The sequence below is a fragment of the Natator depressus genome, chromosome 14 (assembly GCF_965152275.1).
Source record: "Natator depressus isolate rNatDep1 chromosome 14, rNatDep2.hap1, whole genome shotgun sequence".
Classification (NCBI taxonomy): Eukaryota; Metazoa; Chordata; order Testudines; family Cheloniidae; genus Natator; species Natator depressus.
In genome coordinates this window covers 33542347-33569052 of record NC_134247.1, presented here as the reverse complement: position 1 = coordinate 33569052, position 26706 = coordinate 33542347, and the positions used below count along the sequence as shown (strand labels likewise).

The 26706-nt window shown below is 48.2% G+C and overlaps 1 protein-coding gene across 1 annotated transcript in view; it reads left to right on the top strand.

Annotated features, from left to right (window-relative positions):
- Positions 1-26706, top strand: part of LOC141998732 (uncharacterized) — a 52221-nt gene that overhangs the window by 2909 nt on the left and 22606 nt on the right. Inside the window, exons 3-5 of the mRNA XM_074971714.1 lie at positions 2173-2914; positions 2999-3200; positions 9457-9458. Of these exons, the coding sequence (XP_074827815.1) occupies positions 2173-2914; positions 2999-3200; positions 9457-9458 (946 nt within the window). The remainder of the gene's footprint in view (positions 1-2172; positions 2915-2998; positions 3201-9456; positions 9459-26706) is intronic.

The window sequence follows — 26706 nt, the reverse complement described above, 5'->3', positions numbered from 1 at the left end:
TTGCAATACCATACAACTGAAAATAGCTTCAAGTGGTTACATTCTATGTGAGATGGCCAGACACACATAGAATGCTGAAAACAAACTCTTACACATCTAAATCATAGCATACACAAACATCCAGCTTTATTATCCCATGCATACACATTCATGCAGTTTAATAATTCTGTTGCTTAGCCAGTCGGTCCCCAGCCTGTAGCGGTGCATGGGATTCTTCCTTCCTAAGTGCAGAACTCTGCACTTGTCCTTGTTGAACCTCATCAGATTTCTTTTGGCCCAATCCTCCAATTTGTCTAGGTCACTCTGGATCCTATCCCTACCCTCCAGCATATCTACCTCTCCCCCAATCTTAGTGTCATCTGCAAACTTGCTGAGGGTGCAATTAATCCCATCATCCAGATCATTGAGAGGCAGAACCCCACCTCTGCTCTGCCAGCGATACCAGCCATGCTACCCATCAGTCTGCACTCCCCTCAAGTTTCCTGCCCCCACCCACCCCCACTGTCCTCAGTGCATGAGAGGAGCTCACTGTAAACTACACTAAGCCACTCCATTGTCCCCCTTCAGATTCCTCCTTAAAACTGACCTCTGCCATGGTAAGCGCTTCAGGGCAAGGGACTCTGTGTGTGTGTGTGTGTGTGTGTGTGTGTGTGTGTACACGGTGCCTAGCTCTGTGTGTGGGGGTGTGTGTACACAGTGCCTAGCTGCGTGCGTGTGGGGGTGTGTGTATACAGTGCCTAGCTGCGTGCGTGGGGGGGGTGTATACGGTGCCTAGCTCTGTGTGTGTGTGTATGTACACGGTGCCCACCTCTCTGTGTGTGTGTGTATGTACACGGTGCCTAGCTGCGTGCGTGTGTGTGTACACGGTGCCTAGCTGCGTGCGTGTGTGTGTGTACACGGTGCCTAAGCTCTGTGTATGTGTGTACACGGTGCCTAGCTATGTATAGGTGTGTGTGCCTAGCACAGTAGGGCCCCATACGCATAATTAATACTGTTAGAGGGCAATTTTCTCCAGCATGCACAGAGCCTGGGGATTTTAGTGCTTCTTCTCATTATTGTTACCAGTTACGGTTTTTATTGTGGCTGCTGAACCTGACTCACTAGGTTCATTCATTCCCCAAAATGCAGTTTCTTGAAATCTCACTCCCCTGCCCTGCTGCATCCTCTGACAAACCCTCCCATTATCACTGTGCTGAGCCCCTAGGGTGACCAGATGAAATGGACAAAATATCGGGACACATGGGGGAAGCAAAAAAAAAAAAAAGCGGCCGGAGTGGCCAAAGCCGCAATATATGGACAAATGGCATCCCAACCGTGCATCAGTCGGGACGCAGGACAAAGAACTAAAAATTGGGACAGTCCCAATTTTAGCGGGATGTCTGGTCACCCTATGAGCCCCTCACTTATGCTCATGGGCCCCAAGATTCCCTCTGCTCCTCTCACTATCACTGGGCTCAGCTCTGGCAGTGAGAAGCAGATCCAGGCAGCTCCATAGCGGGTTAGGCCTCCTCTTTCTGAGATCCAGACGTACTGTCTGTGTATTTGAGGCGCCCCTTTGATGATGTGTGTCTGGATGTGTGTTCTGAGCAGAGATGTGGGAGTCCAGTTCCCCATTAGCAGAGTGGCTGGACTTTGAGGCCCTGGAGAGCTGGCCCAGGGATTTCACTGCTTTGAAATGGGCTGAGGTTAAAACCTGGGAACATTCTCTGTGATAAATATCCCACAAAGAAGTAATTCACCCTGATCTCAGAAAAGCAATGTGGTCTCCCATCTGGAATGAGGAGAAGAGTTATGGTGTCTGATCTCCAGGGCAAGGGAGGCCTGCACAGGTGAGAAATCAGTTAAACCAGCTTGGGGGAAAAACAGGAAGTGAAGAAAAATCAGGTTCCCTCGAAGAGCTCATGAACTCCTGGGTTGTCAGGATTGTCCCCAGCTGCTGTAACTTCATGGCAGATGTCACTCACGGCTTCCAACCCCTTGACTCACACCTGGCAACAGCTGAGTTTCCCCAGAGTGTTTGGATGGGATGTGGAGGTTCAATTTGCCCCCTCCTCTCAGGAGTGGGTGAGAGGGGAATTCAGCTCCTGGTGTTCTGATCTCCCCAGCAGTTACTTTGGTTTGTTTCCCCTGGCACAGGGAGTGACTCCTGTCTGTATTCTGTCTCTGTCCCAGCAGGTGATGGGATGGTGAGTGACAGCGAGGAGGAGAACCCTGAGCAGGAAGGTCCTGAGCAAGTGGAACTGTATCAGGTGGGACCAGGGAGATCTGATGGGGATGTTTCCCCCGAGCAGGACAAAGCCTGCGGGAGTCAGGGCAGGTCAGAGAAGGAGCAGGAAAGCCACCCAGAAGAGAGACAGGAGAATCCCAGTCACACTCGGGGATATTTTGGGAGACACAATGACTCTACGATCCACAGGGGATCCTGCCCCGGGGAGAAACCCAACACGTGTGAGGACTGTGGGAAAAGCTTCAGCCTGAGGTCAAATCTGATCACCCATCAAAGACTGCACCTGGGGGAGAGACCCTACCAGTGCCCGGAGTGCGGGCGCTGCTTCAGCCAGAGCTCGCATCTCATCACACACCAGCGTCTGCACACGGGAGAGCGACCCTACCGGTGCCGGGACTGCGGAAAGAGCTTCAATGTGAACTCAGACCTGATTAAACACCAGCGAACGCACACAGGCGAGAGGCCCTATCCCTGCACCGAGTGTGGGCGGCGATTCAGCAGCAGCTCAAACCTCACGAGGCACCAGCGGCTGCACACGGGCGAGAGACCCTATCGGTGCGAGGCCTGTGGGGAAAGCTTCCGGGACTGCTCATCCCTCACGATCCACCAGAGAGCGCACACGGGAGAGAGGCCCTATGTCTGCCCCGACTGCGGGAAAGGCTTCACTGACAGCTCCCTCCTCATCAAGCACCAGAGGACGCACCAGACAGAGAAGTGCTTTAACTGCCCTGATTGCGGGAAAAGCTTCTCCACCAGCACGTACCTGGCCAGGCACCAGAGAACCCACCTGGCCGAGAAGCCCTATCAGTGCGACGAGTGCGGCAGGGGATACAGCCAGTTCGCTCACCTCACCACCCACCAGAGAGTGCACACGGGAGAGAGGCCCTACATCTGCCCCGACTGCGGGAAAAGCTTCACCACCAGCTCTGCCCTGACCAAGCACAAGAGAATCCACACAGGAGAGAGGCCCTATGTCTGCCCTGACTGTGGGAAAAGCTTCACTCAGAGCTCAAACGTTATCACCCACTGGAGACTCCAGCACGGGAAATCCCTGTGAGACCCCTGGCATGGCCACCATGGGAACAGCAGCTCTGCCCATCCCCACCCCCAGCCTCAGAAATTCCTATGAGAGCCCAGCATGGCCACGGGAACAGCAACTCTGCCCATCCCCCACCCCTAGCCTGGGAAATCCCTGTGAGACCCCCAGCACTGACTCCATAGGAACAGCAGCTCTGCCCCTCCCCAAACCCCAGCATGGCTGCCACAGGAACACAGCTCTGGCCCTCCCCTACCATGACCACCACGGGAACAGCCGCTGTACCCCTCCCCCACCATGACCACCACAGGAATAGCGGCTCTCCCCTCCCCGCCCCCCTGGGAAATCCCTGCGAGAGAGACACACCTCTCCCCCGGCACAGCTGCCATGGGAACAGCAGCTCTGCCCATCTCTACCCCCCAGCCTGGGAAATCCCTGTGAGACCCCCGGCACAGCTGCCATGGGAACAGCAGCTCTGCCTGCTGATTCCCAACCATGGCACCAGTCTTTTGCCTGCCCTTTCATGGCATAGCAAGCGGCAGTGGCCGATAACCCCTTGGCTTTGTGGGTTTGGCGCTCCTCAGTGCTATTGAGTCCCTCTGCCCCCTGCTGATCTGGTGCAAGGGAGAGAGAAGAAACCTACTACTGGTGCCAGCTCCCTAGAATGAAGTCTCCCCATTCCCATCTCCACTGCGCCTACCCCAGTACTTTAGGGCTGGGGTCATACAAACCCTCTCCCCTCCGGCACGGTTCTTGGGTTGTTGGTTTCCTGCTGGGTCTGGTCAGTGCCTGTCACATGTTCATAAAAGTTTCATTCCTTAAACTCACATGTTTTCTTGAAGAGCAGCCATAGTGCTGGTGTCAGCAGAACCAGCAGACTAGCTGGGGCCTGTGGAGGATATGGACAGCAGGTGGGGATCAGTGGGAGAAGGAAGCAGGGCACCATTAGAGCTGAGGTTCTGGTCAATAATGATCAGAGCTCAGAGAATAATGCCAACCAATTTCCACAAAGATTATTTGAATTTGTGCCTGGGTTTTCTTTGGCCCTGTTCATGCCCCTTTGTGATCATTTGCTCTCAAGCATTGGGCTTTACTATCACAGGTGTCTGTGGAAATGAATTTCCAAGTTGCCCATGTGAGTAATCCATTAAACCAGATTTTAAATTCAAAGTAATCCAGCCAAGAATAAACAATACCATGTGACTTACATGGCCTAGTACAATTAAGGAACACACTTGACAGTTCAGCAATGGAGTATTTGCAATTAAACCAGAGAGTGAAGCAATTTGAAAAGATACTCTTTCAACAACCAGTACATCTGAGGGAATCATGATCTACATTGCAGATGTACATTGCAGGCAAATATGCTCAATTCCTAGAAGAAATTCATCATTATGAGCTAATTGCTCATCTCTTCAGTATGAGCTAATTGTTCATCTCTAGCAATGAGATGCAGAGATAATGAATCCCAAACAACTTATCCTGTAGTACACAAAATGCCTGATCTCGGCTCATTTCACTTTGAAGCAAGGAAGCGATGGGGTTTCAGTGCTATTGAACAATTCTCATTGATCACAAGGATTTGAGTCTACTGGGTGATTGGGCAGCACAGAGGCAGGTGAAGTTCAGAACAGAGAGGAACAAAGTGAAGCACGCTGGAAAGAACACTTTGTGTTAGGTAGACACGCTGAAACGAACTGTAACCACAAAGGAAGAAGGCCGGGGGGTCATTCTGGTCAGGTTAGTGTAAACATCCTCTCAAGGCACAGAGATGGCTTAACACAACCCAGAGGCTGGGCTGCGTTAAAAAGTGTAAATGGGGTCTGAATGAGCTCTCCTGTAACGTCTAGAGCTGAGCTGGGGGCGGGGATGGGGAGGACTTCAGGAGCAGACTGTGTTTGCACTGATGCCTACTCTGCCTAGGTGGGCAGGAGATAGAGCTGCTTTGCCAAAGTGATCAGTTCTGGATGGTTTTGAGTTACAAATCACTCTAGTATTTGAAAGCAGGGGCAATGAAATGTTGTTATCCTGATTGGAAAAGTAAAGGGCAGCAGAACTGTGCTTTGCCTGACCTGATTGAAGGGCTCACCGTATATTGAACCTCACTTGCTAAGCAGGGGCTAGAGATGTCAAATCCCTATAAAGGGAAAGGGAGGGGCAGGGTTTGTATGTGATGTAGACTCTGTTTAAAGAGTTCTAGGCACCATTTGATCTTTCCTCCTCCAGGACTTAAAAACAGAGCTGATTAGACTCAATTGAGAGCATTATTTCTGCTCAGCAATTACCACAGCTGAATCCCTGATAGCCAGTCTATGGGCTATGCCTTGGACCTGGTGCTGGGATAGTAGTGAAATGAAGGACAATGCAGAAGCTGTACTGGCAGTGAGGTTCCCTCCTACCCACTGAAATCACCAAAGACCTGGCTTAAGCGGTGGAACCTCAGAACATGGTGTCACAGAAGTGGTGGTGAACATCCAACAGCGGCAGCAAGTAGGCAGAGGCAAGCAGCCAATTGCAGAGGTGCACAGCAACTGCAGAGACATAGCTCAGTGCTCCCCCCAGCCCCCTTTTTGAATGTACCTCTGAATTCTGGGTCTTCGCAGACCGGGGACAGCAACTATGAGTGAGGTGCAGCGGTGGGGGAGGGGAGTGAGATGTGTTAAAGGGACATTCATTCATTGGACTTTCCCACTGCAATGTGGGAAATTGAGGAAAAGGACACTGCGGTCACATGCTTGGAAAGTGGTTGTGGTGTTTTCCCAACTTACCACTTGGTTCCTTTTCCCTTCTAATAAAAGTTCTCTTTTGTTATACACAGACTCAGTGCTTGCGAGTGGGGCAGTACTACCTCTTAGAGGCACCCAGAGGTGGTGGTCAGTTTTCCCAGATTCCTGGGTGGAAGCTATAGCCGGTTCTGTTTTGTATTGTTAAGAGGGACCCCGAGATATTAAACCCAGCCCTTGTTGCTGTTGTCAGCGCCTGGCAGAAAGGTTCCATTAGCCCAGATAATGTGACTGCAGATGATGGTTCTGTCAGTCAGTAGTGCTGTAGGGTGCACTCACATCTCCAATTCATGGTCCATTTTCATAAATTTCAGTCATAGCATTTTAAAAATCTTGAATTTCACAGTTTCAGATATTTAAATCTTAAATTTCATGGTGGTGTAATAAAACATCAATATGTATTTTAAAAGGGCAAAATATAAACATGTAAAGCCCTTAAGCCTCTCTGTTTCTCAAACTGGGGGTCTTGACACAAAAGGGGGTTGCAAAGCTATTGTAGGGGGTTCACAGTATTGCCACCCTTCCTTCTGCGCTGCCTTCAGAGCTGGGCGGCCTGAGAGCAGCGGCTGCTGGCCAGGTGCCCAGCTCTGAAGACAGCACCGATGCCAGCTGCAGCACAGAAGTAAGGGTGGCAATAATGTGACTCCCCCCTACAATAACCTTGCAACCTCCTTTTAGATCGGGACACCCAATTTGAGAAATGCTGTATTTTTGTATACTTTTACCCTATAGTATAGAGTAAAAGTATACAAAAGACCAGATTTCATGGGGGAGATAAGATTTCACGGTCTGTGACATGTTTTTTCGTGGCCGTGAATTTGGTAGGACTCTACACATGAAGTATACAGTGGTTCCTGGGGCCGTCCATTTCTCAGTGGTGAGTCCTGTATCCTTATCACTGCATTTCATTCCCTGTTCAGAGAAACGGGACTGTGGATCCTCAGTATTACAGAGCTCGCCTCCCTCCCTGTGTGTCTGTTGTCAGCTGAGATCATCTGAACTGCCCTCACACATCTAAACGAAAGAACCCCTGGCTCCCACTGGCAGAGCCCCTCAGCCCTTCTCCGTAACCAGGCAGATTGCCAAGGTACCTGCATTCACCTCCCCCACCCCTCCCACTGTCACCACAAGTCAAGAAGGAAAGACAGGGCACCCAGAGAAGGTGGCAGTAAAAGTGAAGAGATGGGACTGGCCAGTCATACTGTGTTGTTGGGAAGGAGCCAGGGGGTGGCAGAAATCTCCCTTCAGCCAGAGGAGTCAGTACCCATGCTCAGGTGATAGACCCCCTCACTCCCTTCCTGCTCCCAGGTTCCCTACAAGCCCCCAGTCCCATTTCACTCTCGTCTTCCACCCTCACCTTCCAGTAATGCCACCTGCTCAAGAACTACAGCCACCAACAGGATCAACTCGTTCTGGATTGTTGGGCCGGTCCTCCCATGTGTCTCTGAGCCTCAGATGTCTCCGATCCACAGACAGGATGAGCCATGCCTGGATCCAGAGTCACATGCACTGGGAAAGAGAGTTGCAGGGTCAGTGTGAGAGGAGAGATCAGTCAATGAACTGAAAGGGAATTAACCTGTCTTCCCCATTAATCACTCTTTAATCCCTATGTCAGGCTGTCTGGCACAGCTCATGGCTGTGAGTGAGTGCCTGCCTCAGGGCAGACTGTCAAAAACACGGCAGACACCCTTAACTGGTGGTTTGTTCTGTAATTAGATTTCACCAAGCCAGTAACAAATGTGAACTCCTGGATCACTATCAGTCTTGCCATGGAGTCACAGACAGTCCCCTTAGACTCGCCAGCCTATCTTGCCACCCAGACAAAATGGACTTAGTGATAAATGGTCACTTACACCAAAAATCACATGGCACTCAGGTTGCTCCCAGACCCCAGTCACTTACCCCAGGTCAACTGGTATCCTAGATCAAAGGTTCTCAAACTGTGGTCTGCGAGCTCCATTTAGGTGGTCCGCAAATAGTTCCCTCTAAGGTGTGTGCCTGGGTGGCCACACACAAGCGAATGAAGGGCCACCCACCTAATTAGTGGAGACGCACAGGTGTGGCTCCACTAATTAGGTGCCTGGACCCTGGAGAAGATGCATGTGTAAGGTGAGGTGGTGGCCTTGGGGAGGATGGGGGGTAGGTGGGAGGAGGCAGTGGGGTGAGAAGAGGGGGTGGGGGGAATTTGGGACAAGCAGGACTGCGGCAGCTGGAGAAAGAGGCAACTTTCCCCAGCTCCAGGGCTGCAGCTGCCGGTGAGAGATGGCCCTCCTTCCCAACCTCAGCTCTGTGACTGTTGTGGCAGGGAAGAGACCCCCTCTCCTTCCCAGCCCCAGCTCAGGGGCTGCCACGATGGGGGAGAGAGGGCACATCCACTGTATTAGAAAGGTAAGACTAGTGATATTAAAATATGAGTTGTGTGCTTTTATTTATAGAACAAAAAATGTTTATTATTATTAAGTTTTTTAATATAGCGCTTTTATCCAAAGCACTTTACAATAGTTAGCTAATGGTACAAACAACATTTGGAAAGATCATTAAGTGGTCCACCAAGACCCTCAGCAATTTTCATGTGGTCCATGAAAAAAAAAGTTTGAGAACCACTGCCCTAGATCTTACACCAAGGATGACGCCTGTAGCCGATCCTGTAATAAACTATCTAAAGATTTATTAACCAGGAAAAAGAAATGAGGGTTATGTACAGGTCAAAGCAAGCCAACAGAGAAACACCAATGAGTTATCATCTGTGGTTCCTCAAGGTGACCGAGGTGTGGTAATCTGTATGTTCAAAATATCTTTCAGGGTGGACCTGTGATTTTGTTTAGTGTCTCTGGCTCTGTGAGAGTTCAAAGAGCAGAGGTGAAAAAAATTCTGGGGTGACCCTGTTTTATCTTTTATGTTTAGTCTTCCAGCCTATGGGGGGAGTGCCCATGCACATAACATTTCCAAGGTGTAAAGGGCCATTCACCAATCCTTTGTATTGTGATGTTCCTTAATGGCCTGTTTAATCTTGATAAGCCTCCTAAATGGAGGGGGGAGGGACAATTCCTGTGCCCGGGTTCACAAGTTCAGAGCAAACATTTTCAGTTATATAAAGAAAAATTTACATATTTCCTGATAGCCTGGAATAGTGACATTACAAGTGAGATTAAGGCAGGCAGCAATTTACAAGCATGTCATAGCATCTAAACATGAAATACATTCTTATAATACTAATTACTAATACTAATACCTATTTTGAACAAAATTAACATACAGGTGAACTGGTCTGGTTTCCAGCTAGGAGTGTGTCAGTTCTTAGCTAACACCTACAGCCTTGGCCACAGTTGGCAGAATCATCAAGCACTTCCTGAGAGAGAAACAATTTTGGGACTGCCCAGGCTGTGTCATAGATGCCCCCTATGGAGGAGGGGTGTGTGCAGAGGAGCAGTGTTTGAGGGGGGGAGCGAGCAGCAGTGCCAGCTGCTCCATGCATCCAGATCAGTTGCCCCACATGGGCACAGGAGGGGAATGCAGCGGTTAGGGGCAAAGTTGGCACAGTACAGGGGTTAGGGGCATAGGAGGGTATGCAGGGGTTGGGGTGAAGGGGGCACAGTGCAGGGGTTGGGGCACAGGAGGGGGGTAGGTGCGGCCCTAGACTAGCTGCCAGCAACTGGCGCCCTAGGCGAACCATGGAATCGGCACCCCCACCCCAAACCCTCAGGACAGATCTAGGCTGAGGTTTTTGGTAGACTGGGAAACATTTTGCTCCTTTTTTCCTTTTAATGTTTTTTAAGCGTTTTTTAAACAGAGGCTTAATTATTCAGTTTGTCCATCCATCCGTTTGTCCAACCAATGTTTCTGAGATCGGATAAAAGACACTAACTTTTGAGAACAGATTTGTACATGACAGCTAGATGATATTTCAGTCCAATTTCAAATAAAAATGCATTGAAAATGTAATTATAATTTTTTTTATTACAAATCCAAAATCATACATTACACTACCCTGCTTTAACTGCCATTACCACCACATCCAATACAGAAAGAAATTAGAAAACTCTTCAATTAATTTTAACCTGTATTTACAAAACACTCTGAATACAAAAGACTCTGTGCCAAAATGGCCGACGTTAGTATGGTGGGTCCTGCGCTTTTCTTGGTGGGGGGGCTAAGATGCCACCCCTTGCCCCTGCTCTTGGGGTGCCAAGGGCCCCACTATTGGCCTGGGAAGGTGGTAAAGGAGGGAAGCAGGGGAGGGGTCTGGATTTGCTCCTTAATCTGAGCCCCAGCCCCTCTCAACCCCTGTGGGTTCTTACCCTCTTCCCCCTTGGATGGGGTACCTTCAGTCCTTAGACACTGAGGGGAGGAAGTCTCCCTTCTCTGCTGGGACAAGGTCTCCCTTACTTCGTTTTTTTGATCTTTCAAGTCTCACAGCACACCTCCAAGCTCCAGTCCTCTCTCCTTCCTCCTCCCTGTCTGCCCAAAGCAGGGGGGATTTTATTAGGTTCCTGACAGGGCCTTAATTGACTGCAGGTGCTCCAATTAACCTGTAGCCACCCTCCCTAGTCTACAGGGAACCATGCCTTAATTGGCCTTATTGGGATCCAGGACCTATTGGGATCCAGGAAGTGGGCAGGCAAAGCCCGCCCGCTGCTAAAGGATCCCCCCCAGCCTAAGCGGGGGGTCCACAGGACCTGGAAAACCAATTAATTACAGGGGACAAATGATGAACAACAGGGACAGGAGTGCGGTCAAAGGGTTAAACGAAGGGAACCTGACAGGGACACCGAGTAGAGAACCCCGGACAGTGCCCACTGCTCCTCAAAGGCGTCAAGGGAGTCAGTGGACGCCGCCCAGAGGAACTCTGCCCGGAGGCGTGAACGGACAGAGGATCGGTAATAGGCCCCAGAGTCGCAGGAGACTCCATCGGCCAACCTCCTCACCCTGGTTTTATAGATGGCCACTTTAGCCAGGGCCAAGAGGAGGTTGACCAGGAGGTGCTGCGACTTAGTGGGGCCACGGACAGGGAGTGCATAGATAAGGAGGTGAGGGGAGAAGTGCAACCAAAATCTTAACAAAATATTCGTGAGGAGCCGCAATAGGGGCTGCAACCTGGCGCACTCCAGGTAGACGTGCGCCAGGGTTTCCCTCACACCGCAAAAGGGGCAGGTGTCCGGGAGTGGGGTGAACCACGCCAAGAACACGCCTGTGCTCACGGCCTCGTGAAGGAGCCACCAACTGATATCCTCGGCGGGCCTCGGGACTAAGGTGGAATATAAGCTGGCCCACCGGGGCTCCTCACCCTCTAGAGGTGGCAGGAGGTCCCGCCACTTTGTGTCAGGGCGGGACGCGAGGGTGAGGACATGAAGGGTGTGGAGCACGAGCGTGTAGAGATGTTTCTTTGGCGTGATCTGGAACCGGACTGGCTGCAGCTCACGTAGCCGGCTCACGGTGAAGGGGTCGGGGGGGGGGGTCGGTCGGGTCCACGGGGCAGGGGCCCGATGAAAAGGTCTGGAGGGCCTGGGGTGGAGGGTGGGCGGGGCATGCCCTCTCGCAGGACCCGGTCGAGGTAAACCCGAGCAGCAGGCGGCAAAGCGGCCCTCACCTCCTGAAGTACATGCAGGGCAGTACGAGGTCTGGAGAGCCCCATGCGCTGAGCGAGCGTCAGGGGATCCAGCCAGTCTCCCCGGTCGTAGTCCAGGAGGTCTCCGACTCTGGTGACTTCTGCCAGGACCAACCTCTGGCGCACCGAGGGGGACTCCGCCAACTGCACATGGAGCTGGGGGTTGTGTAGCAGGGGCTCCGCGAGGAGATCTTCCCCCACGGAGGCCGCCACGGACCTGATCGCTGTGAACAGTTTCCAGGTCCGGAGGAGGTCCTGGTAGAAGACCGGCAGCCCGGAGAGGTCTCGCGGAAGACCCCTTGGGTGGAGATAAAGGAGCTGCCGGTCATATCGAAGCCCTCGGAAGCGGCGGAGGAATGCGTGCGCCAATATGCTCCATGCTGGACTACCTGCACCATAAAGGAGCCTCTGCAGGGCCTGGAGGCGGAAGACATGGACCTGAGTGCGGAGACACTTCAGGCCCTGCCCTCCCTCCTCCAGGGGTAGATGGAGAACCCCTGCAGAGACCCAGTGCAGTCCTGACCAGAAGAACTCCAGAATCAACTTCTGGAGGTTGGCCAGGAAATCCGGGGCCGGAACCAGGGTGTTGAGCCAGTACCAGAGCATGGACAGGACTAGTTGACTGAGCACCAGTGCCCGCCCTCGAAAGGACAGACACCAGAGTAGTCCTGTCCATCTCCGGAGCTGCTCTACCACCTTGCCCTCTAAACCGTGCCAGTTCTTCGGCGGAGACGGATGTGTTGCAGAAAGGTAAACGCCGAGATAGAGCAGCAGACCCGCGCTCCACCGGATGGCTTAATTAGCCCCGGGCTTATATATTTCCCCTCTACCACTGCTCCCTGGCCCTCCTGTATCACAGCTCTTAAAACATGACTTTTCGTACTTTAAGTTTTGAAAATTCAGTCACTAGTTCTTTTAGATCCAGTTTTCCAGCTATTTCATGCTCTGTTGACATTGTGGCAAGTCCAACAAGTCTCTCTTGCACCATTGTTGAATGCAATATATTTTTATCAATTTTAACTTTGAGAAGCTAAGTTCCCCACTAGCTATGGAAACTGGCAAAGTTAAAAGAATGAGTAGAACTATAAACATGTTTGGAAAACTGTCTGTGAGTTTATTTTCACAAACAAACTTCAGTACTTCTTCAGGAGTGGAATGTCTCTTAAGTTGTCTTGAAAAAGCCTGAAGCTCACTACACAAATCTATAGCATCAATGTCTTTTGAATTTTCATGAGTCAATGCCGACCCTAGTTTTATACAAAATTCTCTTATCTGTTTTGCGGTTTTCTTTTGCAAGCTGTGGATCTCATATAGAAAGCCAAATACTGACTCTAGCTGCTGCATCTGTGGAAATCTTTCGTCAACTGAGTGAATACCAGTATCAAGGACTGCAGAGTAGAAATTCACTTTGAACTTTTTTGCGGGGGGGGGGGGGGGGTTCTGAATGGGTGTGTCTCATCCTTCATATGAAAACTGTTGTTTCTTTTGCCGAATGCAAACTGGTGCTGGTTCAAATTCTGTTGGACAGTCTATTTCTTCAGCAAGCTCGAGAGAATCTTTGCCGAATGCAAACTGGTGCTGGTTCAAATTCTGTTGGACAGTCTATTCCTTCAGCAAGCTCGAGAGAATCTACCAGTGTTCTTTCGAACCCTTCATCACTTCTGAATTCCTCCAGAATATTTTTAGTTTGCTGCAGTTTTTGAGTAGCAGAATGTATGTTCAAGTTCTTTTCCTGAAGCTGCTACTTGTGAGGTTAATCTCGAAAAGGATATTACCACAAAATGAGTGAAGTCACAAATTTGAACTTGGAAAGGCCATTTGCAAGAGCTTCTGCATCTGAACATGCCATATTGCCAGATGATCCAGTAAAGGTAGTATCATCAGAAATTTCAATTAGGGCATCATAAATGTTTCCAAGTTCATAGTGAAGAGGCTTCAAAGCAGCAATGCGACTCTCCCATCTTGTCTGATTAAGTGGTTTCACAGTTAGAGAATTCATATGGCGAATCAGAATCTCCCAACGGCATGTTGAGCCTGAGAAAAAACACATTAACACGTTGCACCAGGTCAAAGAAACTGCTTGCCTCCAAACAGCATCTAGTATCATCACTGACAACCAAATTGAGTGAATGCACACTGCAAGGAACGAAAAAGGCCCTAGGGTTGATTTCCATCCTCCTCCTTTGCACACCATTGTCTTTACCCTTCATATTACTCCCATTATCATAGCCTTGGCCACATAAGTTTTCAACAGATAATGACATTGTTTTGAGCTCTTGTAGAATAGTTTCAGCCATAAATGCTCCAGTCGTCTCCTTCAGTGGTACGAAACCCAAAAAATGTTCCTTTATGAGCACTTCAACATTATCTTCATTTACAGACTTTTCCATATCCACAAAACAAATGATCATCGTCATTTGTTCAATATGACTCACATCTGGTGTACAGTCTAGTATTATTGAAAAGTATTTTGCAGAATGGGCAGCTTCTATAATTTTCTTTTTAATGGCATTTGCTAGGATTTGAATCAGTTCATTCTGCATATTTTTTCCAAAGTAATGAACCTATGTTTCATGATCAGTTATTTTACGCAGATGCTCCTTCATGACTGGATCAAACAAAGCTAGGTATTCAACAAATTTTAAAAAGTTTCCATTACCTGGCGTGTATAATGTTTCATTTCTACCGTGGCTGCAGAATGCTAAATTTTGCCCACCAAGAACTCTCACTAAAGCAATCAGACACTAATATTTGTTGCCAATATTCTTCTTTTTCCTTGATCACACGTAAATTTTCTTCATCGATAGTTTTTCCTTTTTTCAATCGTAATTCAAGTTCTTTCCAATTTTGAAAACATTCCAAATATTTTGTACTTCTTTCATGTGAAGAGAGAATTGAAGATATGTTTTTTCCAGTCCTTCGAACCATTTTCAGTAAGTAATGTACCAATTGCTTGATTTCTAAACAACTTGCAGCAAAAGCAAAACACAGAGTCCTTCGATACTGAATAATGTAACCAGTTTTGATGAATTTCTTCCCCATTAATGAGTTTCCTCTTGTAATGCTGAGCAGAGAATTTTCTTTTATTTCCATCCTTAAGGAAGGGAAATTCATGAACTTGTTCGTGTCCATGTTCCACAAGAATTTGCCCCCACTGTCATCACATCTGGGCCATGAAGCTGGGTCCCCATACTGTAACTTGTTTGTAACTACCTCATCCTTTCTTCCCTCTACTTCATTTACTTCAATTTCTGTATGTGTCTCTAAAGGTGAATAAATTTTCTCCACTTCCATATCAGTCTGATGCTGTGAGTTGCCTTCATCTAGAAGTAAGTTTCCATCATCTTGAATTTCCAAACTGCTTTTTTGGGATGTGAGCTACCTTCATCTTGATGTTCCAAACTGCTTCCATGCAAATGTGAGCTAACCTCCTCTCCGAGTAAAATTCCTTCATCTGGATGCTGTGAACTGCTTCCATCTTTATTTGGATTAAAGAGAAGTTATTTCTGGAAGGATCCCTGCTGTTTTGCTAGGTCCTTTTCTTTCTCAGCCTTCCGTTTATGATACTCAGCTCCTGAGGGTTTTCTTTTTCCTCTTTATGCCATGGGGCATTTGAATATTGTTGTGTACTAACTGTGCTCCCAACTGCAAGCATTATAGTGTTAAGGATGGCTGACACAACACATAGTTGGCGATTTAAACCACACTGCAGCCATCCCAACACGTCTTTTCACTGCTTAAAGGTTCAATGATTAGTAACACTCTCACTTACCTATTAAAACAGTTAGTTACACATTTACACAGAAATGAAATGACCTTTTTCGATGTTATAACCCAATACCGGTTGTTTGGAAAATAATCCCCATCCTCACAGTTGCCCACTTGGAGAGTGACGTTATCACTTTCGTAGTCTATTAAGCATTAACGCAGTTACTTTTCTTTTATGGACCTTATTTATTACATGTGAACCAGTTATAATAAAGAAAAGTTCATAATTATACAGCCCAATAATAACGCTAAGGTTTAATAACGCTTAAAGATACTCACATTTTAGATTTATAACGCTGAAAGATGTTATTCTTTATGCTTTGGCACCAAGAAACACAATTTTCCACAGTATTCGCTTGATTCTTAACCATCTACCTGCGACATGTGTTAAAATGACCGTTTGACATGTATCAACTCGCGATATCTCCGCTCTACAGGAATTTCTGCTCTACATGTGTCATAAATATAAAGGGAGGGGTAAACACCTTTAAAATCCCTCCTGGCCAGAGGAAAAGCCCTTTCACCTGTAAAGGGTTAAGAAGCTAGGATAACCTCGCTGGCACCTGACCAAAATGACCAATGAGGAGACAAGATACTTTCAAAGCTGGAGGGGGGGAAAAACAAAGGGTCTGGGTCTGTCTGTGTGATGCTTTTGCCAGGGACAGAACAGGAATGGAGTCTTAGAACTTAGTAAGTAATCTAGCTAGATGTGCGTTAGATTATGATTTCTTTAAATGGCTGAGAAAATAAGCTGTGCTGAATGGAATGTAGATTCCTGTTTTTGTGTCTTTTTGTAACCTAAGGTTTTGCCTAGAGGGATTATCTATGTTTTGAATCTGATTATCCTGTAAGGTATTTACCATCCTGATTTTACAGAGGTGATTCTTTTTACTTTTTCTTCTGTTAAAATTCTTCTTGTAAGAAACTGAATGCTTTTTTCATTGTTCTTAAGATCCAAGGGTTTGGGTCTGTGGTCACCTATGCAAATTGGTGAGGATTTTTATCAAACCTTCCCCAGGAAGGGGGGTGCAAGGTTTTGGTGAGGATTTTGGTGGGAAAGACGTTTCCAAATGACTCTTTCCCAATAATAAACCCAGTTAGATGTTTGGTGGTGACAGCGAAAGTCCAAGGGCAAAAGGTAAAATAGTTTGTACCTTGGGGAACTTTTAACCTAAGCTGGTAAAAGTAAGCTTAGGAGGTTTTCATGCAGGTCCCCACATCTGTACCCTAGAGTTCAGAGTGGGGAAGGAACCTTGACAACATGTATATTCGAGTTAGGTGTCACTAGCATTGCAGCTCTTGCCACTGGCGGATGTGTTTCATTGTGGCTGAGTTATTGCTTATCAAAATTGCAGAGTGGGTCATCTTGACTCTGTGTTGCAAATTGACAAAAAAATTCGCTAAAATATTATTTATTTTTGCAGTAAATAAAAGACTTGACATATTAATAAATTCTCAGAAATGCAGGGAAATGATTTATAATTTATATTCCCTCCATACATGCACGGGAATTGAAATAATGACATCTTTGTTATTTTATTTGTATTTTTTTTCGTCTTTTTTTTTTTTTTTTCCATTTTATTATTTTTTTATTTGATTTTTTTTCCTTGAATTTGGCGCCCCATTTAACTTGGCACCCTAGGTGACCGCATAGTTTGCCTATATGGATGGGCCGCCCCTGGGAGACAGGTATGTGTTACCTCCTGCCTTGGAACATGCACGAGGTCTGTCACCTGCCTTAACACCAAGACCTCAAAAGTATAATTGTCAGTCTAGATCCGTAATGCCTTACGTATTAGCTGTACATATATCTCACAGTGATTATGTTGACTAGTGGGTACAGCTTTCGGTGGACTATTTATACGTATATCCAAACCAAGGCTCCCTGTAATCCCTGTGCACCCCCAGTGCTCTCTGACAGTTGTCACCAAAGGGTCCCTGCGTCACACATGGTGACTTCTCTCTGTCCCAGCCCAGGCTGTCCAGGTCCCAGGCACCAAGGGTAGCTAGCTGCTTTGGAGGGGTTCCCAGTGAGTAGTGAGCTCTGCAGTCAGAGCTGTGACCTCCCCATTCACCTCAATGGGGCGTGAACACCACACCATATTCAGGCCTGTCTGCAAAGGCCTATACTTCAAGAATTTTGGTGTATTTTTATCATTTAGCTAGTTTTAGAGGTATAAAAGAAAGGATCAAAATCACTGTCTGCTGGTGTAAGGGCCTTCTCTTACTGTGACAGTCTGAGGCCCTGTTCTTAGGCTAAGGCCTTTGGCTAAGCAGCAGAAGCAGCCATAAACTGGGAAGCGAACGGTCACATCCTCACCAGTCACACTGAAATAAGGTGCTATTGGGCTGTTAGGAATACAATCCTGTCCTGATAATGCCTATCACCTCCAGAGAAGGGAAGAGCCTAGAAGATGTAAAAGGAAACTTAGTCTGATAGCATCCTGTCTGGCAAGAACTCACTTATCAATAGCTGGAATGTGAAATCCTCATTTCTGTGTTTTTTCTATCACTGTAGTCCCCATTTCCCTATTGTTTGTCTGTATAATCTCTGTCTGGTTCTGTGATTGTTTCTGTCTGCTGCACAATTAATTTTGCTGGGTGCAAACTAATTAAGGTGGTGGGATATAATTGGTTAGATAATGCATCCGATGAAGTGAGCTGTAGCTCACGAAAGCTTATGCTCAAATAAATTTGTTAGTCTCTAAGGTGCCACAAGTACTCCTTTTCTTTTTGCGGATACAGACTAACACAGCTGCTACTCTGAAACATGTTACAATATGTTAGGATTGGTTAGTTAAATTTCAGTAACATGACAGGTTAAGGTATAGCTAAGCAGAACTCAAGTTTTACTATATAGTCTGCAGTCAATCAGGAAGTAAGGGGTGGGGAATGGGAACACGGAATGGGGGTGGGGGAATTGGAATTATGTTTTGCTAAGGTGGGGAATGGAACAGGGAATGGGAACCGGGACACAGGCAAGGCTCTGTGGTGTCAGAGCTGGGAAGGGGGACACTAAGGAAGGAAATTGGAATCATTGCTTGCTGGAAGTTCACCCCAATAAACATTGAATTGTTTGCACCTTTGGACCTGTCAAAGTTTGACTCAGACTCACAATTTATCAGACCACTCTGTTTTATTAGCAAAGCTGCTCTGCTAATACATTTAGAAGTGAGCCCCCCGAGTGGGGCTTGTGTCTCTTAATTTATACAGTTTTTTGGAGAACAAGTTACAGAGAAGTTACAGACAAAAGAAGAAAAAGATTTTAGTCACCACCTTTCGAGATCACTGAGACCAGTCACGTATCTTCAATTACCTGCCACCCTTAACAATCTCCTTTAACAGCTTCCAGTTAACTTAACTAATTGCCCTTCACACCTTCCATTCTGATGCCTGCTTCTTAGACGTGCTGGCTCTATCTTAATTGCTTCTCCATTCAAAAGCTAACTGTCCCTACATGTGCTCCCTCAGATACTTTGTAACATGTTTTGGCATGCCCTCTCATATACAATGTATCCAGCATGTCCCCTTATACAACGTTATACTTATACAATGTTATACTTCCACAGACCTCAGGTATTGTTGCTCTCTGTTCATGCGAGAAGGACCAGGGAAGTGAGCGGGTGAAGGAATAAGCCCTCTATACTGCCTGAGTCAGCAATGTCAGCAGAGTCGGGGGGCTGAGCCTGTCTGGTTTGTTAACCTCATGGAGATGGGGCTGGTGGGTCTCAGGAGGTTTTAGCCTCTCTAACACAATGTCTACACATGCACTGTGTGAACTTCAGCAGGTCGACCATGGCTTGATGCCATTTGGCAGGGGGGCGGGTTTGACTGCGTTGCTATATTGGGGCACTTATGTCAGCCCGATACAAATTTGAGTGTAGACACACGTACACAAAGGCCGATGCAGGGCAACTTATGGTGACCTAACTTTGTCATGTAGATGAGGCCTCAGAATATGGAACCAAATTTAGCCCAATGCCTCCTCGGGCAGTGCCCTGGTGGGAGGGGGAATCTCCTGGAGTGCCCACAGTGCTGTGCAGGGTTGTGGGTACAGAGGGAACCAGACCAGTGACAATGGTGGTGGTGGAGAAGGGTAAAATTGCAGATTCCCCACCCCAGGGGTTAGGAGAGAGCCCCTGCAAGCAGCCAGCATGTGCATTGCAGATTAAACTTTGACCCTGAGACGCTCACACACGCTTGGAGGTGTCTGGCTTCCCCATAAAGACTTAAAAGCCAAACAACTAAGCCCCCCGCCCCCAGATTCACAGTTGGGGAGGCAATGCCTGAAATGGCACCCTCCCGGGCTTGGCCTGAATCTCCATGAACCAGGCCAGCTCCCCATTGTAGACCTCCACCCTCTGGGGCCAGACCAGTTATCTTCCCAGGGCCATGCAATATGATGCTGCGCTAGGACTCTGCAACAGACCCTTCAGCCCGCTGTGAACCAGGCTGCTGGCATTGGCTGTGTGTCTCCCTCGCTGCAGTGGAGACTGACCCCAGCCCTGCCCCAGGATTGCTAAATGAGTGCCATCACTACACAGAGATCTGGCAGGTTCTTGGGGCTCCCTGCATCCCTGACACACACCTGGCTTTGCAGGGGAGCCCGATTGGAGAGCTGGTGTGTGCCACCGAGGGCACCAGGCCATGCTGGAAGCAAGGCAGCGACCCTGAGACAGGAACAGGAGAGTTCATTCATTCATTGTTCAAAACCAAAAGGCTAATTTCTCTTTCGAAAACTGCCATAGAAAAACTTTTAAAAACTGCTGGAAATACCTAACTGGGGATTTTTAAAAAGCCTTTGATGGACTAAGTGTTTTTGTTTTAAAAAATTCTACCAGCTCCAAGCATCAGCCATGTTATATTCCTGCTGTCACCATTCAAGGGAATGTTTGTCCTGGCTATAGAGAGACACGGGGAGGGGAGGGGGGTAATATACCCCCAATTAGGGATATTGCAGATTATGTACTCCTTATGCCATCTGATCCTAAACTTCGCACCCCTTGATAATCTGTACGTTATTCCCTGATAACCAGAAACTTTTATGCTTAAACTCTGTACCATTTTCCTTTTATTTTAACATCATCTTAATAACAGATTTAAGAATTTTATTGGCCCAACTTCTGTTGGGGAGAGAGATAAGCTTTTGAGCATACACAGAGCTTTTCATCAGGACCTGATGAAGAGCTCTATGCAGCCTGGAGGCTTGTCTCTCGCACCGACAGAAGTTGGGCCAATACAGATACTACCTCACCCTCCTTACCTCTAATATCCTGGGTCCCACATGGCTACAACTACATTGCATATGTCTCCTGCTTGTATTCACACGGACAGAAGGGTTATCTCCACGGTCACCATGGGGGCAGGGTCTGTCTCGTCTGTATGCAGGATGGAGAAAACTTTTCCACACCTTAGGTAAGCTTTGTCCAGCAGCACCCAGGCCACTAGCTGGCAAAGCCGAGCCTCAATGTCATCCAGATTAGGTTCCCCAGAAACCTGACTGTCCTCCAGTTCCGCTCATCATACTGCACCCTCCAGCAGAGTACTCTGTCAAACAGGGGATAGCTGTTGCTGGATTCACCAACTCTCTCCCCAAAATGGAGCCCCTTTTCCCAGAGTCAGTGGGGGCTGACTGCCACACACCCACTCATGGCCTCAGGGAAGCTCTGCAAGCAGCCCCTTGCCTCAGTTTCCCCCTTCAATAAGCTTCTTCAATGATTCACACAGGCTGTTGTCCATTAACAGCCCATGTCAAATTCTGGTTTTATTAAAATAACAAACTGGCAAGATAACATTCTCAAGTCCCTCCCAAGCCCATCCATTTACCCTTCTATCAGGTCATGCTCAGGCCTTTCCTGCCTGAAGTCCCAGGTCTCCCTGCTGGAGCAGATTCACCCCCCAACTGCCTCTTTGTTACACTCTGTTCTCCCTGAGACTGTGCTCTCCCTGCAGCTTCCTGCTGCTCTTGATAGAGGAATTTAAGTTGATTCCTGCTCAGCTGTGCCTCCTTAGTAACCAGGGTCGGCTGGGCCCAGGCAAACCTTTAAAGGGGCAAGTCAGTCTGCTATACACTGTTGGTGGGGGGGAACCACCATCCCTGTCATGCAGGCCAGCAGAGTGTGTGTTGTTTCGACATGGCTGGTGGCCCCATCCTGGCCATGTCTCAATCTGCTTCCTGCATCACTTCTCTATGGTCAACCCAGCTCTCCTCCATTCCTCCATCACAGCTAAACCTCTCATCCAGGCCTTCATCTCGCATCTTAATCACTGAGCATCCTCCTCCCTGGCTGGGACCGATCCCATCTTCTTACCCCACCTACATCTGTCCAGAACGCTGCTGCTGCAAAGATCATTTTCCTGTGACCCTTTCACCCCTCTCTCCAAGTTCCTGGCTGGCTCCCCTTCTCCACCGCATCACACACAATCCACTCATTGCAAGGCTCTTCCGTGGCTGATGTATCACCCTCCCACACTATTGCGATGTCAAGCCCAGCATCTGATCTGCCAGTAACACCAGCCTTCCTCACCCACGTATTCCATTGTCCGACCCCACTGGCACCTCCCTGCTTCCTGCCATGTCACCCCGGTATGGGGAGCAGCTCCCCTAACACCCTGGCACCTGCAGGGGTGCTGACAATGGCTAGTAGTTGCTGTTTATAACACTAATCAGTATGGGCTTATTGTTCCCTTGTGCTCCTCCATCATCTGTCTGTATTATCCTGTTGTGTCTCGTCTTATAGTTAGATTGGGTAAGTTCTTTTGGGCAGACACAATCTTTTTTTGTGTGTGGCTCTGAGCACACCGGGGCCTCCAGGTGCTCCCAGGCCAATAATATCAATAAAAATAATGAGACTTCTGGAGACTGTGGGTGGGACTGAGATTCTGGGGGACTTGGGATTGTCTCAGAGGGTCCCCAAAATAAATGCAGCATCGCCAGTTCTCATGGTTTTGTCATGAGTCTCATGATAATTATCGTTTTCCTTAAAGCCCAGTTCCTGGAGTGAGGTGATGATGATTTCAACATTCATTCTTAAAGAAAAAGTAAGTTTCTAGCCCTCCCAGTGAGGAGGAAGCTTCAAAATGTCACCCCAGCACACCCTAAAGGCTCAGAAAACAGAAGGCAAATGAAAAGAAGCCCAAAGCTGTTATTGTTACCAAATCTCATGGTTTTTGGTGTTCCTAACTCATGATTTTTGAACATCTGGAGCTGGCAATAGCGTAAATAGCTCCAGCATGGCTAGTGGGCACCTGGCCAAGGGGCTGCCCGGAGCCCTGGCTGACAGCAGGGGCAGGTTTCTCTGGGGCCTCGGTCTGGAGGTTTCTCTCTGCTCGGGAAGGATCCAGGCCGATACCCCAGCCCCCTTTCTGTCCCAAGAGGAGCACAGGCCCGGGGTTTGGAAGGAGAGCCCATCAGCTGTGGCCACCAGAGGGCCCTGGCCATGGCCACAGGCGGGCGGCCAGTCTCTCCATGACCAACTGATCTGCCTCTTTTTTTCCGGATATTGAGGGCTGAGCTTCCTGGGTCAGAGACGTTGCAGAATCTGTAACAAACAGCTGCTGCTCCTAAGTGGGGTGTGTGCGGTGAGAGTTCTTCCCTAACGTCTCTCTGGGCCCAGCCGGGGGGACTTTCTCCGGGGGCTGGAACTAGCCCCGGGCTCTGCCGCCACCAGCCCCTGAGCCGGAGCCTGCAGGTGAGGGGAGAGACCCGGGGCAAAAGGCTGGGACTGGGCAGGAAAGTGACTCGGCACCAACGGCCCCTCCTCGCCCCATCTCTGCTCCCGGGGGGCGGGGCTCTGCGAATCCCAGAGCTGCTGCTACCCCCCGCCCCCCGGCTCTGCTCCCCTGAGCGCCTGCAGGAGCCGAGCCAGCTCCAGGAGAGCGACCGCCCCGGAACTGGGTCAGGGACGGAGTCTCCCGGGAAGAGTTTTCAGAACTCAGCGCGTTGGGTTCACAGTGGGAGTCGAGCGGTTTGGAGAATCCGGCTCCAATTGTGGGTGGTCAGCTCTTGGAAATATGGCCCCCCAGTCTCCCTGCCGGAGGGGTGGTTGGGGAGACAGAAACTAAAGCTGGGGACAGGAGTCGGGTTTGCCAAATGTCCAGACAACTTGGGAGCACAAGTGCCAAATCCCACATTAGGAAATGACACAGACACTTTCTCACTCACTCTCTCGCTGTTTTTTTCTGGAAGCTGTTAACATAGACAAAGCTCCAGAAACTCTGAGCATTAGTTAACTCTGGTGTAACCAGGGTGGACTGGAGAAGAAAGGGATGAAATTTTGAAAGGGCGTGAGACTGAAAATCAGCTGTAACTTCAAAGGGATGAGATCTGCTAGGCCCTGACCCATCACCCCTAAGTTTTTGGCTTCTTTGACCTTAGTCTGGCACTATTGTGTGTTCCAGTTTTCAGGCATTATAGAAAATCTCTTTGTAGTCCTGTCCCCAGTTACCCTAGGTCAGTGTTTAAAAGAAAGCCCAGGGAGAACACACATCATTTATTTTGTATTGGGGTAGCACCTAGAGCCAGGCCAGGGACCAACAGTTTTGAGCAAACTTGCAGTAAATGACAGACCCTGTCCCAGCTACATTCAGATCCCTTCATTCCATGCAGGTACAGTACTTTGTGGGCTTTTTAATTTAACCACTACGGATATAACAAGAGCCAGTGCCTGGAATCTGAACCTGAAATGAGGTGCATGTATTTAATAGTGAGGGAAATTAACCCTTGAAACTAGGGATGTGGTGGCTTCTCCTTCACATGGCGTCTTTTCTTCAGGACTGGGGGGGTCTATCGAAAAACTAGAGCTTAGCCAGAAGATACTAGCCTGATGCAGGAATCAGTGGATAGTATTCTCATTGTGCAGGGCACACCAGATGGTTATGACGTTTCCTTCTGGCCTTAAAATCTATGAATTTATTAATCTAATTTGATGATTCAAATGCATTTCTGTGCAGGTGACATCTTTCCAGTTAGATCTTTTTACAGCATATTCAGCAGGTACTTACGGAAACAGAATAAATTACTCAGAATATGCCAGGTTTCCAAGGGCGATTATTTTCAATAACTTAAGCGGTCAGAGAGTTCATTATAAAGTTGACGAATACTTCAAGTCACTCTTAGTACTTAGTGCTGGGCCTAAATCACTGGTGCTCGGTGCTCTTTGAGGCATGACTAATTATTTTAAAGAGATACTGGCTCATCAGATCTGAGCACATGAGAGGAGACAAAAATGGCCTGTGGAGTGGGTCTCAGGAGATCTGGGTTCTCTCCTGGCCAAGCGTGTCTGTGGGCACGTCACAGTATTTTCAGCTCCCATTTAGTCACATACATGAAGTGACCAGTTTATTAAAACTGCTCATCTCCAGTGCTCCAGTTCACAGCCCCATACTCCAAACTTCAGGGCCAGAAGACCTAGCCAGAGAATGAGGCACTCAGATGCAACAGTGATGGGACCACATCAGCCCCAAGCTGGATAGCTTTGTCCAGAGCGTGACTCAGGTTATGATGCTAACTTATTAGGTTGGTATTTCTTCTTTGTCTTTGCACTTTTGTTCCCTACTGGAATTGTGTCTGATAGCACCAACATCCCAGGTGTGACTCTTGCTATGGTCTTGGTAAACATTTGTCCATGTTTTGGGATGAAACATTCCTGCATCTGCACAATGATGAGAGAGGAATGGGTTACATTTCAAGGAACTTTTTTGGAGTGACTCCTCAGAAATATGTAGTGAACCTTCACCCATTGCCCTTCCCATGAACAGGGTTTCAGTTTCCTAAATCTCCGAGGATCCCTTGGATGCAGCAAGAGGAAGAGCCATACATCCTGGATCTCCAGGTCTCCTCAGAAGAGGAGATCCCAAGTGATGCTAGCACAGGTGAGAGATTTCCACCACAGCCCTGTGAACTCCCTAGGTTCTATCTCATCTCATCCAGGTCAGGGCTGTCCCTTGGATCCTCATGGCAGACATTGCTTCTCTTAGCTACATAGATTCCAAGGCGAGAAGGGACCACTGTGATCATCTAGTCTGACCTCTTGTATAACACAGGCTAGAGCACTGCCCCCAAATAGTTCCTAGAGCAGGTCTATTAGAAGAACATCCAATCCTGATTTAAACATTGTCAGTGATAGAGAATCCACCACAGCCCTTGGTAAGTTGTTCCAATGATTAATTACTGTCACCAGTAAAAATGTGTGCCTTATTTCCTGTCTGAATTTGTCTAGCTTCAACATCCAGACACTGGATCGTGTTAGACCTTTCTCTGCTAGACTGAAGAGCTCATTATTAAACATTTGCTCCCCATGTAGGTAATTATAGACTTTGATCAAGTCACCCCTTCACCTTCCCTTTGTTAGACTCAAGGAGCTCAGTCTATTTAGCTTCTCATTATAAGTCAGGTTTTCTAATTCTTTATCCCCCTTCTTGGGACTGTTCTCTTACCCCTCTCCTATTTATCTACATCCTTCTTGAATTGAGGGCACCAGAACAGGTCATTGATAAAAATGTTAAATAGTGAAGGCCCAAGAACTGATCCCTGTGGGACCCCACTGGAAACACAGCTGCTTGATGAGGATTCCCTGTTTACAATTACATTTTGAGACCTATCAGTTAGCTAGATTTTTTTAATCGATTTAGTGTGTGTGCCATGTTAATTTTATACCATTCTAGTTTTTTAATCCAAAATGTTGAGTGGTATCAAGTCAAACACCTTACAGAAGTCTAAGTATATTACATCAACACTACTACCATTATCTTTCTTCCTGTTTTCTGGAACTTCCCCAGTGCTCCAAGACTTACTGAAAATCAGCATTCCCACCCACCCAGCTCCCTCCCCTCTGAGTGTTCAGGTGGGATGTGAAGCCAATTGACTCCCTCTTCCCTCACCTTGAGGGAAGGGTGTGGGGGATTTAGTTCCTGGTTTTTCACTCTCCCCATCAGTTATTTTGATTTGTTTTCCCTACTCCCCTGTTCATCTTTCTGAGGTTCCTTCCCTCCGGCACAGGGACTGACTCCAGTCTGGATTCTCTCTCTCTGTCCCAGCAGGCGACGGGATGGTGAGTGAGAACGAGGAGGAGAAACTTCAGCAGGAAAGTCCCAAGCCAGTGGAACCGCACAGGTTGGTAGCAGGAGGATGTGAAGGGAATGTTTCCCAGAGCCCTGATGAGGGAGAGGCCTGTGAGAGTGAGGACAGGTCAGAAGAGCAGCAAGTGGAGAGACTGGCTGTGCCCAATCCCTGGGAGGGGAGCTACCAGGAGCTTGGAGATGCCCAGCAGGCCCTGCAGGTGGGTGG